General features: G+C 37.2%; 1 protein-coding gene across 2 annotated transcripts; it reads right to left on the reverse strand.

Moving 5' to 3' along the window:
- Nucleotides 1-1,444: 1,444 nt before the first annotated feature.
- On the reverse strand, nt 1,445-5,794 carry LOC139977100 (solute carrier family 35 member G1-like). Of its 2 annotated transcripts, none has more exons than XM_071986182.1 (2): nt 4,191-5,794; nt 1,445-2,733 (listed from the first exon to the last, which is right to left on the reverse strand). In XM_071986182.1, exons 1-2 carry the CDS (start codon nt 5,361-5,363, stop codon nt 2,719-2,721), a joined length of 1,188 nt encoding a protein of 395 aa, XP_071842283.1. In that variant the 5' UTR covers nt 5,364-5,794; the 3' UTR covers nt 1,445-2,718. The 2 variants fall into 2 exon arrangements, with proteins under 2 accessions (XP_071842283.1, XP_071842282.1); XM_071986181.1 differs by having other exon boundaries at nt 4,187-5,641.
- Nucleotides 5,795-18,536: the final 12,742 nt, after the last annotated feature.

The raw sequence follows: 18,536 nt of genomic DNA on the forward strand, positions 1-18,536 counted from the left end.
CCGAGTGTTCATTCTGGTTCCCTGGCCTCTTGCTAACTTGAGGTACCTCAAGTTTTATGTAGAAAAAAGGCACATTTCTAACCTGAGGAAAAGTGGGGGAGGGGCACGTGCCCCTGTGCCCCCCCCCCCCGGTTCCGCCGCCCTTGGTCCAGGTATACAATTGACTAGTTAGAAGAAAAAAATTGATCGTGCAAAAAGCGTGGTAGCCCAGATGAACTGCGCTTACGGTGGTGTTACACGGAAATATTCGGGCATCATGATGCTAAATAAAGAAAATCATGGAATTGTCGGGCAAAAATTTGAAAAAGATTCGGGCAAGCTACTGCATATTTATATATATATATATATATATATATATTTTTTTTTCTCCTCTAAGGCTGCCCGAATTTTTCAGGACCTTTGCCCGAATTTCTTGTCCTCTGGAAATTTAGGGGGCAGTCTGCCCCCCTGCACCCCCCGCCTCGTACGCCTATGGTTGGCATCATTTGTTGTTTCAAGGTGTCAAGGCCTTTCTCCCAACTCAAAACCCTGTGGGCTACCGGTAGGTTTGCAGGAAATGCCCACATGTGGACTTAAATAGCATTAGAGGAAGGGGATGGAAGACTAACACGCATCGATGTTTCGGTAATAGTCACATTGGTGGCTCGGTGCTAATTAGGCCATTTATTGGGTTTCTTGAGGCAGCTGTCATCAGAATCTGGGTTTTTGTGCCAATCGATGACCGATAACATGTATTGGTAGATATCGATATCGCGCAGCACATGCACAAGGTTCGTGGTGTATGGTCGCAACCGTCGCATCGACCATTGCCATGCCATGCTGTATGACCATTCTCATGATTACTACAGATATTGTATTATTCTTATTCTGCCAGATGCAGACGAGAAAATTGTGTAACTCTATTTCCCAAATTATTGAACAAAAATATTAGTGAATCCCACTGATGTTTTTTTTTTTTTTTTTACAATTTTTTTTTTTTTACAATTTTTTTTACCCCATTCCCAGTGGGGGGGCCAGTGGGGGGGCCAGCCGATTTCATGGGGGGGCCCCGGCCCCCCCTGGCCCCCCCGTAGCTACGCCACTGGTGCATGTGCAGGTGCAACTGAACGGTAACCATTTAAGAAAATATGAATTAACGGCGTTCCAAGTGTTTGTCGTCTTAATTGGTACAGCAGACCTATGACCTTCATTTGGTTACCTGGAATGTTTCATGGGGTAGTCAAATGAGTTTCAATCTAATATTATCGGGTGAACATTTTCCACATCACTATGGCAACTATATAGGCTTTATTAGGAAGCCTCATAAACATTTTGTTCTCAATGAATGGAGCTAAACTTAAATCCTTCTTGATTCCTTGCCGTGACTTTTCGGGTTAAACTATCCATTGGGTTGCACATTTACTGAATTCTTTCTGTTTGGTTCCATCACGTAGCCTATTTATTAAAAAAGTTTTGAGGTCCGCGAAAGAGTGATAGTTTGACTTTCAAAATATTCCTGGGAATTTGGAGAGTTAAAGATCGATTGCTTTCATTCAAGTAATCGATCGAAGTTACCCAAATTCCCAGAAAGATTTTTCATGATGAATGGGGAATATTCTGCAAAAATTTTAATAGACTTCATTAGACTGGAACGGAGTATTCAAAAAGAAAATATAAACGAAAAGTTCAAACGCACAAAATGTCAAGTGTTTTAATTTACAATATTAATATACTTCATACAATACATATTATTGAATTATACTATTTTAAAAACGGAACGGAGGATTTTAAAATGTATTCATAAAAACAATATCCACGTACTTCATACAATAATTATCATTGAATGATACTATTTTCACAAAACGTTTTTGCTTCACAAATCCAATAATCTCTCCTCGACGAACATAGCGTTGACTACTTGTGATGCGAGTTTAGTTTTCCCTAGTCTTTTGCGTGTTTCAAATGAAATGTTTGAATACTAACACTCAAGTAAATGTTATTTTAGTAATATCCGTCCTTAATCACAATAGATAAATATAAAGTCGTTAGCTGCTGGTATTGTTTAGTGGAGAGTCTCAGAGGAAATAATATTTAAAACGGGAAGGTTTGGCAATAGAGTCCGTTACTTAGATGCTTTGGTAGTTGGTACTTGGTACATCTGATCAATAAAAATTGCTTGACCATGGCTTAAAGTCGATCAGAAATCATTTTTAAAGCGTTCGTTCGTACGCTAAGTGGATTGCACAGGTTTCTTCTCCTTTAAAAAGGTAGATGTACCGTAAAAATGTATGCTTCCAACGAAAGAAACCTACAAGCATCAGTTAAGTAAACAACGTGCCGGTAAGGTCATTGATCAGGTATAGGACAATTCAATGTGCAAGATATAAGGTCTGATACCGCCACAAAGTTACAAGATGTACCATATTTTGAGACAAAGCAATTGAATGACTCAAGTTATCACAGTCATTTTCATAACTATAATATGGAAGGAACTTGATTCTTGTGAGACTAAACATCTCCTGCAAGTAAAAGCTAAGTTTTTAAGTTATAAGCGAAGTATAAGCTCAGCTTTGGGTAAAATGTTTCTGTTTCTGCATTCACGTTTTGAATTTTCCTGTCGAAGGCGACCATCTTGTTATTGGCGACGTGGGCTGTTCCATCGAATGCTTTTTGGACTGTAAGCCACCGCTTGTTAAATCATCTCGTCTGAAATATCTACTGCAGGGTGGTCGAACGAATTTATAATTCTGTCTCCTGACAAAGAAAAGAAGGAAAGAAAACTACTTTTATAGTCAAACTGAATACACGTATTGGTAATTATAATTAATAAACGTCTGCTACTGTATGTGTCTGCTTAACATACAAGGACAAACAAAGAACAAGAATAGTTTCCCCATAACATTAGATTATACATTTGGCAAGGTAGAAATCTATGGGGGGGGGGGTTGGTAATAAGTAAAGTTCTTGAAACAAATGTCAGTCAAATGTTAAATGATTTTACATCTGTAAACGGGCTAAGTGTTTCTAATGAAAGAAACACAAATATACGTTCGACTGTGAAGAATATGAGTATTAATCCGTTACTACTCAATTTACTCTCATCTTACATAAGGGTTGATAATTGGTTAAACTCGCTGATTTTATTAGCTTGGGAAGGTGGAAAGGAATGCATAGAAAAGTATATTTTATGGTTTTTAACAACAAAACTTTGCGTATTTATGTAACATGAACTTTGCCCATACATATGTTTACATATCTTACAATCCAGTATCAAATCATGAATTACAATACAATATAGATAGACGATATCTTTGACAATTGTAAGGTATGTCCATCTTTTTACTTATTTGGTAAGTGTTATAATACAGTAATATACATAAGAGTTTTCACATAATAGAGAGCATACATCCACTCCTCCAAAAGGGGATGTTTACTGAGTATGAGCGACAGTTTCATTGGAGTTTAAGATGACTTTGAGCTACAATTGACTTGAATTTCGAGGACTAGTTCAGGACTAAATTTTGCTGACCCAAGATGTTGGGATGGAGTGCGGATAGACAGTTTCAATAGTAACCGTTGTTCGTCTTGTAGCCGAGGACCTTTTCGTCATTGCAATGTACTGAGCACTATTGCATAATATCTTTTTAACTGGAAACTGTTTGTCTTGTGTCTTCTCTCACCGTTCCGTGTTTAAAGTGGAACCCAACAATAGTAATTTTTAATGATCTGTTTAACATGCACTCTTTCAGCGCCGAATAGTTGTAAATGCAAATATCCAAAATAATTGTAGACAACCGGCTTTTGTGAAAAGGGCAATGTAAAAAGGAACGACAACATTATTGTCACGATAATGTAAGACATACTGTGTTCTAAGCAAATCAATCCTGCAATCAGGTTAAGTAGTCCCTGTCTAGTGGATCAGAAAGATTGACACTGTGAACAATCGTTAAATAATGAATTTCTGCCATAGGCTAATGCAGTATAGGAAGCATCCAACAATTCGCCTATAAACTATAACTAGATACAACTATACCAATAATAGTTACAGCACCTTTCAAGGTCTTATTTCTTTAAGGTCTTCTTTCAACTTTTACTTTATTTCCAAGGACAAGAATGTAATTTAGGTACAAACCAATAAATAAGATATGCCGTACATCAGTAACCATAGTCTTCAAAAATATATATAAGAATTAAAAATTTGCTATACCAACGGTTGTTAAATCGTCTGTCTGTGTTTCCTTGTTTGCAGTTTCGGTCTGTGTTATCGTCTTTCTGTACAAAGTGATTCCCACGCTGGCACCAATCAGTAAAATCGACCCAACATAAGATGTCCATAAAGGTAACACACCCTGTAACAGAATCTGCCAAATGAACGAGAATACTACTTCGAATGATAAAAAGATGCTGACCATCGTAGCCGTCTCGAGGGACAAGGATGCCACTAGACAGAACTGAGCCACAAAATAGCAAACCGCGCCAGCTATTGAAAATAACCAGTCATTCACGCTTGGAATCTGCCATCCCACGAACACGATACAAATAAGGACGTTGGTCCCAGCAGTGAAACACACACAGTAAATAATTGTCAGGTATTGGCTTATACCAAGTTGTGATTGTTTCCTGAAGAGAACGACCCCTAAAGCCATGCCAACCGCCGAGAAAAGCGCAATAAAAGCTCCGATTAACGTGCTCTTGTCGAATTTGTTACCTACCGTTACATCACGGAATAAAGGATATGGGCGAGCAATGAAGACAATGCCTGCAAAGGCCAAGAAGCAGAAAATAAAATCAAAACGATGCAGAGGCTCTTTCAAGAGGATCCCACTAAAGATAAATACAAATATTAATGAAGTATACGCAATTGTAACTGCGTCACCAAGGTCCAGATAAGTAAGCGATAGTGTAAAAGCTGTCAAGGTCCAAGATGCAGTGATTCCCCCGAGAACAAGCCAGAATTGGTGATTCCATTGCTTAGGGAAAGTAGGCCGTTTCTGTACGATTATCACAAAAGATCCAAGGATCATAGCGGGCATTGTTATCACGATGGCTTGGTACGAATTTGATTCTTCGGAGACGATGTCAAGAAAAAGACTTTTACCGGAGTAAAACAGGTCGATGAGTAGAACTAACAGTAACCCTCGACGAAGGACAAGAATATCATAAAGCTTCACTGGCACTTCCAAAACACCAAAGGATTCACCTTTGTTGGCTCTCTGTCCACATTCTGACCCTTCTTGTTGAATACTCTCCTCTTGACTACTGAGCACATCGAAAGTTGTTAAAGAGGGCAGGTTGCCTTCCTCTTTCTCTGAAGTGTCAACCTTTTCTCGCCTAGTTTGCTCGTCAGAGACATCTAAACAATGGTTTTGATAGGTTTTGGCCATTATTGTGGCATAAAGCTGGCTAAAAACGAACAATACAACAATGTAGGCTAAGTTGTCGAATCGGGATGAGTGCTAGCGATACCACATTAGACCATGTTAGAATAGAAACATCTACGTGTCTGTAAGGGCGGCGATATTATTATTGATGTAATAAACCTTTTACAGAAGTTCAGTTACATATAAAAAACGATGCAATGTATTCATTGTTCATATATAACCCCTAACTATTGTATTCAACGCGTATAGTAATGTTCTTATCGTGCAAACCGCGTGATTGGTTAAAGCAAAGTGGGTAATATAAGAGAGTATTGCAATGGTACTAAGAAGAGTCCGTGCTAACGTATTCGCTATTTTAGCATATGCCTTGTTCGTCCAAACAATTGAAATTACCATTCTCAAGAGCTGCGTACACAGGATTGCAAATATTGGGAAGGGGGAGGGGGGTGGTTAATCCCTCTACTGATTCTATGCAAAAAGGACTAAACTAAATAATCAGATCAGCAAAACTGATAACTTCCATTCATTGCTTAATGTAACCCAGTGAAAACGTTTGGTGCCATAAAATGGCCATTATAAACGAATGTAAGAGAGTTTTTGCTATCACTAAACTAGGATATATGAAAAAATATGACTTCCAAATTAATTGCTTACCGTTAAAAAGTAAAGACCATTACTCATTAGTATTATATATCATCTGTAAAAAGTGTGTCCTTTAAATATTGTTGAACGGGTATGAGAGGTGTCTGTATATTTTATGTCATGATTGAAAATACCCTAAGGTATCAGCAATAAATTTTCACGAATGTAGATTACGCAAACATGACGTAGTAATACATTATTAGATGATTTTTGCCTGCAGAGGGGCGAATTGAAAAAACAAATTCTGTAACGCTGCCATCAAATTACAATTCACATTTGTGAATAGAAAACTTCATGTGTCCATTTGATTGATTTACACATGAATAAAATATAGAAAATAGGCGTAATATATGGATAGACCAAATTTGCGATTTGGGCGTAATTTTGTAAAGGGACCCATATGGGTTATGCCAGTAAGTAGTTAAAAATGATGATTAAAATAGGTTGATTTCAAGAGATTGGTTATCACGAACCGTTGTGGAGTTAAACATACGTCGTTGTTTAAACTTACGTTGTTGCTATCGGCGCTGTTCAAAATTGCTCAACCGCGTAATGTAAACCAGAATGCAAAATGCATTGATGTTTCGATGACTTCAGTGCACTAGAAAGTTCTGCTTGTTAGTATAAGCAGAACTAGCTGTTACCGTAGAAATGGCCCCAACCACCATTTTTATACAATAACACTATGGCATGATAAACACAGGTCAGTCTGTTGTACGTGGCTATACACACAATAGGGGTCTTGGAGGTCGGCCAAGTCCATTTGGAGTCACCAGATGTAAAATTGTGGAAACCTTGTTTTATAAGCTACCGTATCTCCCACCGCCAGCATATCAGATAACATGTGCGTTATAGCTCATACGAATATAAGAGGCTGTATGGCATAAAACTTACAAAATGTTATAGGCTATGCATATTGGCTGTGAATGTCGGAAATCAAGTACAACAAGTGTCTAGACAAAGTACCAGCATAAAAATACTGCACTGTTAATCTGATTTTATTGAGCCCCTTCAACAATGTGTAGAGATAATCAGGGAATGTCGGAAATCAAGTAGAAAGAATGTCGAGACAAAATGCCAGCATAAAATACTGTACTTAAAACGTATTTATTTGAACCATTAAAGTATGTCTGGATATGTTGTAAATGTCGGCAATCAAGAAAAACGAGTGACAGTAATATTACTAGAGACAAAAGTTTTCGTCCCGATCGAACACCAATTGCGTTTATTATATGACCTATACTTTTACTAGTGTTGTTGTAAAGATGCGATCTTATCACTGCCTGTACTTTGTGAATGCTCTACACAGTATATATGGCGAATGCCATCTAGTGCCCTAGCTTCGCTGTTTTACAGGGGCGGCCGTCCGACCTTCATTTCATTTCATTTTCATTTCATTTATTTGTTTTTTCTCAATATACGGTACATTGTATGTCATACAAACGTTTACAGATATGAAATTGAGTATAAAGAGAAAGGAAGTGATCTAAAAACCTGAAAGGCTTATCGAGTAGAGCCACTCCCTAAAGAAGGAAAATAATTAAGTTATCAGAGTTAACGATATAAACAAACAAAGATTTCTAAAAAGTATTATGGATCAATAATCACTTATGTAAACCTCGCTTAATTGACTTTTAAAGGAACGTGGTGACTGAGAATCATTTTGTATATGATCATGATGATTAAGTAGATAATTCCAGCAAGTGTTTGCCCGATAACGTATACTCTGTTTACCCAGGTTACTATGGGGAAAAAGTCTATGTATGTGACCAGCCTGTCTTGTATTATAATCGTGGATTTCCCTATTAACAGTGAATAAATTTTTACATATGGGCGGATTATACCCATTAATAGAGCGATAAGCGAATGTAGCAAGATGAACTTTCACAAGGTCCGGTACTTTCAGTAGCTTAAGTGAGGCAAATAATTTACTAGTATGATCGTTATAGTCGGCAGAAGATATATGTCGAATAGCCCTTTTTTGAAGTACAAAAAGTTTCTTAATGTTATAAGCAGCCGTGCCAGACCAAACTGTAATGCAATAAGTAAGGTGAGGATAAATTAAAGTAAAATATAAAGAACGAAGAATATGTTTTGGTAAGTAGTGCTTCAATTTGGAAAGAATCCCAACGCCACGAGAAATATTTGTTGATATTGTATTTATGTGATGACGCCAAGTCAGACCAGAATCAATAGTTACCCCTAGAAAAGTGGTAAAACACACTTTTTTTAGACTACTACCATGCATCTGTATGTCAGACAGAATATTCCTATTCCTACCTTCATTGAAAACAACATATTTTGTCTTACCTACATTTAAAGAAAGTTTGTTAGCTGAAAACCAAGCATGAAATTCATCAAGCACATGACAAACTCTAGCCCTCATTTCCACAGGATCCAAGCCAGAGAAAAAAATATTAGTATCATCAGCGAATGATATGATAGTACAATTATCTGACACATGACAAATATCATTTACATATATTATAAAAAGCAAGGGCCCCAATATAGATCCTTGTGGAACCCCACAAACAACATTCATGCAATCAGAATCCGTATGAAGACAATTTGTAAATTGTTTTCTGTTTGATAAATAGCTTCTAATCCAGTCTAGTCCTGTGCCTCTTATGCCATAATGTGACAATTTCATAAACAAAATACGGTGATCAATTGTATCAAACGCTTTGGACAAGTCCAAGAATACACCGACGGAAGTCATTTTATTATCTATGGCATCATACAATACCTCCAAGGCCTCAGTCAAAGCAAGTTCGGTTGAGTGTCCTGGCCGATACCCATATTGACTTTTGAACATTACTGATAAAATTATAAATACGATTATGAACTATTCTTTCAAAGATTTTAGAGAAGCCTGTTAGTACAGAAACTGGGCGATAATTACCTATAACATCATGATCCCCTTCTTTGTAAACAGGGATAACTTTCGCAATTTTTATATGATCTGGGACAGTACCAGTTGCTAAGGATAAATTTATAATGTGAGTAAGAGGGTGAACAACGTAATGTAACACCTTTCTTAGTATTGAAGGCTTTATGCCATCGAAGCCGGCAGATTTATCTGGTTTCAAACAAGCAAGTGCAACTTTAAATACTTCACTCTCATTTGCAGGAGACATATAAAGGGTTGAAGGATTTGAATTTCTTAGGTAATGATTTGGATTAGTGTCACTATGAATATCTGACGCTAAGTTGGGCCCAACATTTATAAAGAAATCATTGAATGCGTTTGTAATCTGCTTAGGATCATTGGTTTTACCGTTGCTGACTTTCATCGTGTCGGGAATAGACGACTTACTTTTTCTATTATGTAATACATCATTGATTATTGCCCAAGTACGTTTAGAATTGCCACTGCAACTATTGAACTTATCAGAATAATACCGAGTTTTCGAAATACGAATAATGTGGGTCAATTTATTACGGTAAGTACGAAACTTGTCGGAATTGTCCATATTGGGGTTTTTCAACATCTTGCGATAGAGTTTATTTTTACGTTTGATTGATTGTAAAATACCAGTCGTTATCCAAGGATGACGCTTTTTACGACGCTTTGAGTTACTGATATAAATATATGGAAAGCATTCATCATAAATATTTTGAAAAACTGTAATGAAATTGTAATAAGCTACGTTCACGTCCTCAATAGAACATATAAAATTCCAGTCGGTATTATGTATTAAATTATTAAAATACGTAGTATTCTTGTCGGAATAGTTCCTAGCGTAGTAGCCAGAATCAGATTTACTCTGTTCTACTGAAGTTTGAATGAAAACGGGGAAGTGGTCACTTATATTCGTTAGTAGTATGCCAGGCGTGATATCAGTAATATTGTTGGTGAATATATTGTCAATAAGTGAGGCCACGGTTCCACTTACTCGAGTAGGCTTGGAAATTGTAGGGAAAAATTTGTTTGAAAACACAGTGTTTATGAAGTCAGAAGTTCCATTTTTTAGTAAATCAATATTAAAATCCCCCATGATATAACCATGTTTGTTCTCACTAGATATTGAATTGAGTATAATATTTATATATTCATTGAATGTAGATGTCAAACCCTGTGGAGGTCTATAGACTACTCCAACGATTATATTATTCTTATTCATTGCTATTTCTATGAAAATGCTTTCTATCGCCTCATTGAAAAAAGATATGTCAGTCCTTTTTACAAACGTATAATTATTCGATATAAAAAGACCAACACCACCACCTCTCTTGCTATCCCTGTGACTTTCTATAAAAGTATATTGATCTATTTGTAACAAAGGTGATATTTGGTCACTTAACCACGTCTCACTGAAGCCAATTATTGAGAACTCATGATTAAGAAGGGAAAGAAAGTCAATTATTGAGTTGAAGTTTTTGTTTAGGCTACGACTGTTTACATGAAACAGAGAGAATGCATGAGGTTTACCAGTGAGTTGATTGAAGGAATCAATGTCAAAGTAGCGACAAAGACTAACAGGAACTTGTGAGTTTAGGTTTTGTGAGTCATAAAAATCATTATTCATGAACTGCGGACTTGGTCCATGTAGTGCCTCCAAAAAATCATTGTGATTTGAAAGATTTTGAAAGGGCAAACCAGAGTCACAAGAATCACAAATCCAAGAATTACACCTATTACTGATACACCACGTATGACGAAAAGTACCACAATTTTCACATTTAACCTTATTATACGTTTCACTTATGATAAGATTACAATTTTCACAAACTAACATCACCTGTTTTCGATCAGAGTGATAAAAAAGGAAGACAAAAAGTACAAAAATATGTAAATGTATACATCCTTTGGATTAATTATTGATTTACAGTGTCATTTTCTAGTGCCAAAGAGCTAGAGACGCTTCAAGTCATTCAGCCCCCAGATTCGTTTCGTAAACTCGGTGTTGTTCTTGCTTACCAGTGCGATGACTTTGCCATCGTGTGACCAGGCTGCTTTGACCAGGGTGGTGTTTTTCGTCGCCTGTAGTAGCTCTTGGTTCGCCTTCGTTAGGTCCTCCTGTATTACAAGGCGGGTGCCCTTCAATTTCCGCCTGTTCTTTATGCATAGTTCTCTGGTTTTGTAGTTCTGGAATTTGACGATTATTGCCCTGGGTTTACCCGGCTCTTTCTTACCGATCCGATGCGACCTATCAATGTCTGTTGGATTCAGGTTGAGTCCCAGATGCTGTGATGCGAGGTCCATCATGAGGACGTCAGTATTTTCGTTCGGCTTCTCCTCCACACCAAACACACGAATGCAGTTTCTTCGGGAGTACTGTTCCAGCTGGTTCAATTGGTTGGTTGAGTTGTTGAGTTTGTCTGTCAATTCCGAGATCTCGTCCTGCATGGCTTTCAGTTCTGAAGAAGTTTTCTCGGCTTCCACTTCGATGTCATGTATTTTGCCAGAATTTATCTCGATCTGCTTCAAAAACTTATCCAGTTTTTTATCCAGAGCTCGATCAATACAAGCTTGCAGCTTAAGCTCGAAATCTTGGCTTGCGATTACTTTTGTAACCACTTGAGTGACAATCTCTGAGATTTCCTTTTCTTTCGTGTTGGAGCGTGTAGACATTGTTAGGAATCACCGGACCGATTTATGTCGATAACTGTCCCACAGGACGTCGTCTGAACTGCCACTCTTTCCTCCTCGCCAACTCCGGTATATAGTACCTCGATCCATGCTTTGACCAGCAGCGATATCACCAGCAACCCCAACTCTTCAAATATCCCCACACATGTAGTGTGCATATCTCGCTAAATTCCACGTAATTTGTATAAGGCCTGTTCGAACGTCGGAGTTTCAACTGCACATGCGCATATCCTGAAAACTCGTACCTACAACACATAGCCCTAGTCCAAACTCGAGTGTATCTTGGATGTTCTGTGAGTGTATTGCCTACGTTTTTCAATATTGTGCTCTTCTTGTAACTCACGAAGTACAGACTACATCCAACCATAGAGCAACTGGTCCAAAATTTACCCTGGATGCTTTGCAGTATTTGGAAACAACCAACTGACCGAAAATGATAGTATTTAAATAACATTTTTGCGCAATGTCGAAACTTCAATGACTACTTTTGACGATGTAAGAATACAGTAGTTTATACACACGAATCAGTGTTGCACCAGAATCATGACTTGAATCATGATTTGTTATGAATTTTTCATTGAATTAATGGGTGAAACTTTGAAGGACAGTCACCTTAAGGATATAGCTACGAATCTAAACCTTAGTGAAGAAATGTATATTACCATCGCACATCCCGTGCAAAAATATCATAATGTTTTCTATTACTGATAACCAGTAACGACTCTTTAAATTTCGAGATTTGACACATCCAATATGACGAAATAGAACAAAACAGCGCCTAACACTTTCAAGCTTTCAAAGGTTGTTTGGTTGATCAGGAGCGATTGAAAGTACTAAGTAGTGGGTTAAAAACACCGGAAGTGACGTTAGAGAAATGTTTTTTTTCGTTAGATAAATTTTGTGCAAGTTTTCAGAAAAGATATGAAGTTAAAAACTAAGGAGGTTAGTGTAGCGGTCAACACACAAGAGCTGATAAACAATCGAGATTTGTATTGTGAAAATGTTATGTGACTTCCATTTGACCTTTGACCTTTAAATTTTGAAAAACTAATGAAATGTTATGTCGTGTCGTATAATTTTTGTAAATATGGGCGCCGTTATACACTCCCCCTGAGTTTTCACTTGTTGGTGAAATTTTTCCAAAATGGCCACTTTGAGCATCCGTATCTCCGCCATCTTGAATGGTAGAAAGTTATACTTTCATTATGGTCGAGCCCAATACTATATCAACACTCAGTGAAAATGGAGGTCATTGACTTTCATTTCCGCTATTTTTTTTTAAAATACCCCTCAGTTGAAAATGAAGCGCGGCATCCGCATCAACTGTTATACACTATTTGGTTTGTCGTAACTCGGTAAGTTCATGGGTATGGAAGGCGGCGTCATAGTGGTTCCATACTTGTTTGGGCAGGCAACGGGTAGACCCCACTCGAATATCGTTTTACCCTTCTTCATTGTCAAAAATCCTCCAGTAAAGAACTCAGGGTCCTACCCCGGCCTCAAATGACAATTTTTTGGATTATTTTCTTTATTTCTGCATTTCCGGTTGTCCAGGTTTGGATTTGTCTCGAGGAGCACTACACGAACATGAGATCTTTTTTTTGACACTACCACAGCCATATTTTAAATTTGAGTACATGAACCTGGACTCGAACAGATGGGTACCACAACACTGAATTTGTCTTAATGATGCAGAAAGATGTGAAAGAGTGATAAATACGTTTTTTTACAACTTTAACAACGAACATCCGCGGCGACAGTGTCGAACTTGAGCCATAACGTATTTTCGAGATACCTTTCTTTGCTTCCTTGGTATACTCGATCACCAGTGCAGTTGCACGAATGACCTTTTTTATTCGAGGTAGACGGCATGACCTTTTCGACGGTGAGTATTTTTCAGTAGTCTGTTTGTCAGCTTCAGCCCTGTAATGAATTCTGGTTTGTACCAGAACCACCAGGCACCTGTTATCTGATGACAAAATTAGTGACTGACATATAAGTTCGAGGTCACGCTGAGGTATGAATGGAATAGATAATGAAGCATAACGGGTGCCGATATGTGAAATGATGCGATCTTTCCAGCTTTGAATGAACACATTTTTTTTTCAATTTCAGTACGTCAGTATCACATTAAGATCTACAAACACTGTACGATTTAAAAACAAAAGCTTTTTTAGATTATAGTTTACATATGTCAGCAGCTACACAGCACAACACATGACAGTATATTATAATCTAAAGCAAACTGTCAGTACTCCTGATGATTGCATTCTAGCTGACAATATTTTTTAACACTGTCAGTAACAACATAAATGTTATATAATTCACTGCATTCTTGGATTAACCTTTGAGGAATGCAGTTAAGACATGGTAGTTTAAGGGCACAAATAAGTGGAGGCACAAGATACGTTGATTGCCATTCAATGCCGAAGCATATAGGCTACTCTTTGTGCAATTTACAGCTGTCTGTAATTCTAAATTCATTAGTAACACTTTTATATTGGGTTCCTTCGTGTTGTTCTGTAACATCTGTAGTTTTCGTGATAACGAATTCATATATTTCAAATCCACAATATCATTTTGACACAGGGAACAACAATTGTAAGTTTGTATTGTAACGTATGGGCAAATTAAATCTCAATCTCGTTGCAAAATAATAAAGGCCTGTTAATTGTTACGAAGTTGTACAGGAGGTTAACAACAGAGAGTCAACAAAGCCGAAAAGTGTTAATCTAACCTTTTGAATTAATGAGTAGTGAAAGCTGTAATGTTAAACCAATGACATCTTCCAGAATTTAGTTAGGAAAATTATGTGGCGGTGATATTTGAGCAGTAATCGATATTTCACAAACTGCTGTCGAAATTGATCCGATGATGGCAACGCTGTAAATAGACAGTGAGAGTGGCCACAATTGCCTTTTATTAGGAATGTAATTAATTTTGAGCTACCAGAGCTGGGGAGGGGGGTGTGGGTTGGAAAAGTCCCGCTGTCAAACAATAAGAAACAATCTATGGATCTTTTAATACCATATAGTTGCAATGAAAACTTGCGGTTAGACGATATGAAACGATGGCATAATGTCTCAAAGTGGACTTTGCAAAAATGTGGTATTGATTAAGGTCTATTTTAACCTTGTTGTTAAAACAAGAAACCTGTCCAGTGTATCATATTTACGATTCCTATTTAATATTACTTAACGGTAATGTTTAGCCTTCCCAGTTTCGTCACTGAAATTTCAATGGGAGGGGAAGGGAGGCCGCTGCCCGCTTGCCATGCCACTGCCGGGGGTTCAGTGCAGGCGTCTACCATGCAGTGGGTTCATCCCGCATGTTATCATTAGATTAAATGAAAGTCAGTAGGCATGTGGAGACTGTAAATTATGTAATAAGGTCTAGACGGAATGTTGTGCTAATAAATATGTTTGCTTGATGTTAGATAATGTACACCACACACTGCGATTCATGTCTGAGGACGTCATGGGACCGGATGCTGTCTCATTCTTGCCAGAGTAAGTGTACAAAAAAAGATATTAGACTGAACGTCTTTAAGCGACTTACGATGAAAGTGAGATTTATCACTTGGATACTAAAATGTACTTTGCTTGTTGATGTTGCATGTTCTGAAGGGTCCAAACTGCTAAAAATATACTTTGATTTGTTTATGTAAATGGTCTGCCTCAGTCTACCTATTTATTACAACATTTGCTTTCATTTTCGAACTGGGAAATCTAGACTAATACCTACTTAGGTGTATTTAAATTATGGATATGTTGTAAAGTTAGTAATATATTAACGCATACCTATTACTTGACGGGAGGCAAAGTCAGGCACCCGTATCAAGATCTAGACATCATTAACCTGTTCTATTAACTGAATGTACTACGGTCAACTAGTGTCATGCCATAATCTATCAAGTAGTTGTGAAAAGGTGGCTAAAATCACAATAGCCTATCTTGCCATCATAAACCAAAATCACACAAAGACTGATTTACATGGGCTTCAATTCTAGAAAGGTTGAAAACGAAGCAATAAATCATTACATTAATGTTGTAGGAAGCAATTTCAAACTTCTGTATTGACTCTGTGGAAAGACATCATTAGGATTCTGCAGGTAAGGCTATAGGACATCAAGTATTAGTAGAAGATTTAGATTTATCGAGATATCGCTATCGTACAAGCAATTGAGTCATAAATGATCCTTCAGGCTGTTATCATACAGCCAGCATAGCGAGCCGGTTGGAACTGGTTTCAGTTTACTGCAGCATAATTTTACTATGACTATAAAGTAAATATCGCGTAATCAAGTTTATTTGATTAATCTCAATTACACTATGTTGACTTAGTGAGACTTTAATGGCTACGTACCACAGTTAAAAGGATAGAACAGAGAATAGTAGAATTTGGCTTATGCAAAACAAAACAAAAAATATATTCTAAACATCATGGTTAAATTTGCAAGCTCTTCCGATTTATCGTTAATGAGAGATTGATATTTGAAATTGACATAGATTGTGTAAACTTGAAGAGAGCGGGTTGATTTAATAGTTGTACACTGGCAGCACAATATGGTTTCCATTAACTGTTGCACTATACTTTTACGTTGTACTAGATATGGTTACAACTCTCCTATAAGGGTACGTGACTTTATCAATATCACTATACAATTAACTGTAGTGTGGTGTTATTGAAAGTTTGTCCCAAATTTTGAAGTAGGAAGTATAATGTAAAGTTTGTAGAAAAGCAAAACGAACTGTGCAATTGTATTCTATGGCATGACATGACAACTAAAAAAACGGTATTCGAAGGAAATTAATGCAAATTTCAGCAGCCTTGGTGCTTTCTTGGTTCATGGTATTTTCTTAGTTCTTATTTGAATCAGTCCATTGCTTTCTCGTTGTCTCTCTTCCAGTATATTGCTTGTACAACGGAATTCCAACAATGGCAAAGATCAGAAGCATTGCTCCTACATACGATGTCCAAAAAGGCAAGACATCTAGAAACAAAAACTGCCACAAGAATATAAAGACAAAAGTGAGGACGGTGATAACCATTGTAGCTGTATCCAGCTTCGCAGCCATAAGTAGGCACAATCGAGCCAAAAGGTAGCATAGTCCAGCAGCACTACCGTATATCCAGCCGTAAAAGCCTGGTAGCATCCTTTGGTTTGAAGCTGAACAGATCACTGCATTACTAAATGTAACAAACATAACGTTAGTCAGAACTGTTAAAAATTTGTTGACTTTCAATTGCCGTTGTTTCCTAGAGCATGTGGTTGGCACGGCAATAACTAATGCAGACCCAAGAGCTAAAAAAATCCCAATAACATTCTTTGACGCATTTTCTTCGTTACTCTTTCGCCGTTTGAATGAACAGTGGATGAGGTCTAGCAATGAAGACGACTCCAGATAAGACAAGGAAAGAAAGCAAGAGAACGAATCTCTGAAGGGGTTCTTTTAATATGTTACAGGCTAAAACAGGAACAAAGATTAACGACCCGTAGGAAATCGCCACTTCATCGGCGACCTCCACGTACGTAATTGCCAACGTAAACGTTATCAAGAAAACAGATGAACTAATGCCACCGATTAGAAGCCACGTATAATATGTTACTCGTTTTGGACGAGAAGCATTCGTAATGAGAATATCTGAATGACCAATGCTAATGTCCACAAATTGCGATTTTAACTTTTAAACTCAAACTTTTGACTTTTTATCTCAAACTTTTGACTTTTTATCTCAAATTTTGAAATTTTATCTCAAATTTTGACATTTTATCTGAAATATTTGACTTTGTATCTCAAAAGTTGACTTGAGCTTAGCTAGGATGCATGCTGCCTTGTAAATTTTACACTTATTAATTAATTTACAGAACACAAGATGTAACATGAAGTAGCCGTTTTACGTGCCACATATATTGTTTACTGTTAAAATGAAAGTCTAGTACTAGTGGTGGGTTTTTGAGCTACAGTCTGAGCAAACGCAAGAGACGTACTTTACCTCGTACTTTCACCTTATTTTAAGTAAAGATACTGTATCGAGAATGACTTGATAAAGAATAGGCCAAGATCTTATCTTTTTTTTTTCTAAAATGATCTAAGAGAAGAGATTCATCACCTATGTAATCTTTAGGAGACCTGTAAATTTTTGACCAATGTGCTTGCCTGTATCTTGTTCTAAAGAGGAGTAAACTCGTGAACGTGGAAAAGGTATAACGTCCGTCTCTTGATATTCCACTTTATGGTGCCATATTCGCCAAGATAGATCAAGTCTGCAATACTCCTCAAGTTTTACAAATTTGGTTTCAAATTCATACTATATTGTGAGTATGATTCGGTATAAGTATCACATAACAAATATACACAAACAGTATGTATGTAACGAGTTCAGTGGGTAAGTTGTACCCCTTCAGAATTGTCAAGCAATAATCGACATGATCAATTATTTCAGTTATGACAAATGAAAGACAGATGACTGCTTAAAGCTGTGATAACACCAAAAAGAATATTAGGTGTACTGTTGTTACTTTTCAGACTGATAGTAACCGTAAACCAATCTTTTCAAACACCATATGTAACGTCGCTAATACGTAAACAGTTAATTATGATATGTCTTTGTCTTTTTCACAAACACCGTGTAGTATATACAACTTGTATTGGCTAACGAAACTTGGATCATGATCATCTTCACGCAAAATTATTTTACATCGACTTCAAGATTTCAGAATAGGACCCATTTCCGTACTTCCGTTACGTTTTGATACATGGTCAACATGACTGCGAGGATTCACCTATCGACGAAATATATCATTAGTGGAATAACAAACTGCTAAGTGCTAGTTTAGAAAAAGTAGCCTGAAGCGCAACAACACTACATAAATGAACTGTCACGGTTTCGGCTAAACCGCGGCGTCACATGTGAATCAATCGCTGCTACACCGTATC

This window comes from Apostichopus japonicus, chromosome 12, assembly GCF_037975245.1.
Source record: "Apostichopus japonicus isolate 1M-3 chromosome 12, ASM3797524v1, whole genome shotgun sequence".
Taxonomy (NCBI): domain Eukaryota; kingdom Metazoa; phylum Echinodermata; class Holothuroidea; order Aspidochirotida; family Stichopodidae; genus Apostichopus; species Apostichopus japonicus.

Bases quoted from the DNA above. Each gene is read 5' to 3' on its own strand.
- LOC139977100 (XM_071986181.1), bottom strand. From the start codon at position 5,363: ATGGCCAAAACCTATCAAAACCATTGTTTAGATGTCTCTGACGAGCAA. The intron at 2,734-4,186 runs GTATAGCAAATT...TTTCTTTGTCAG, and splicing joins AGACGATTTAACAACCGTTG to GAGACAGAATTATAAATTCG.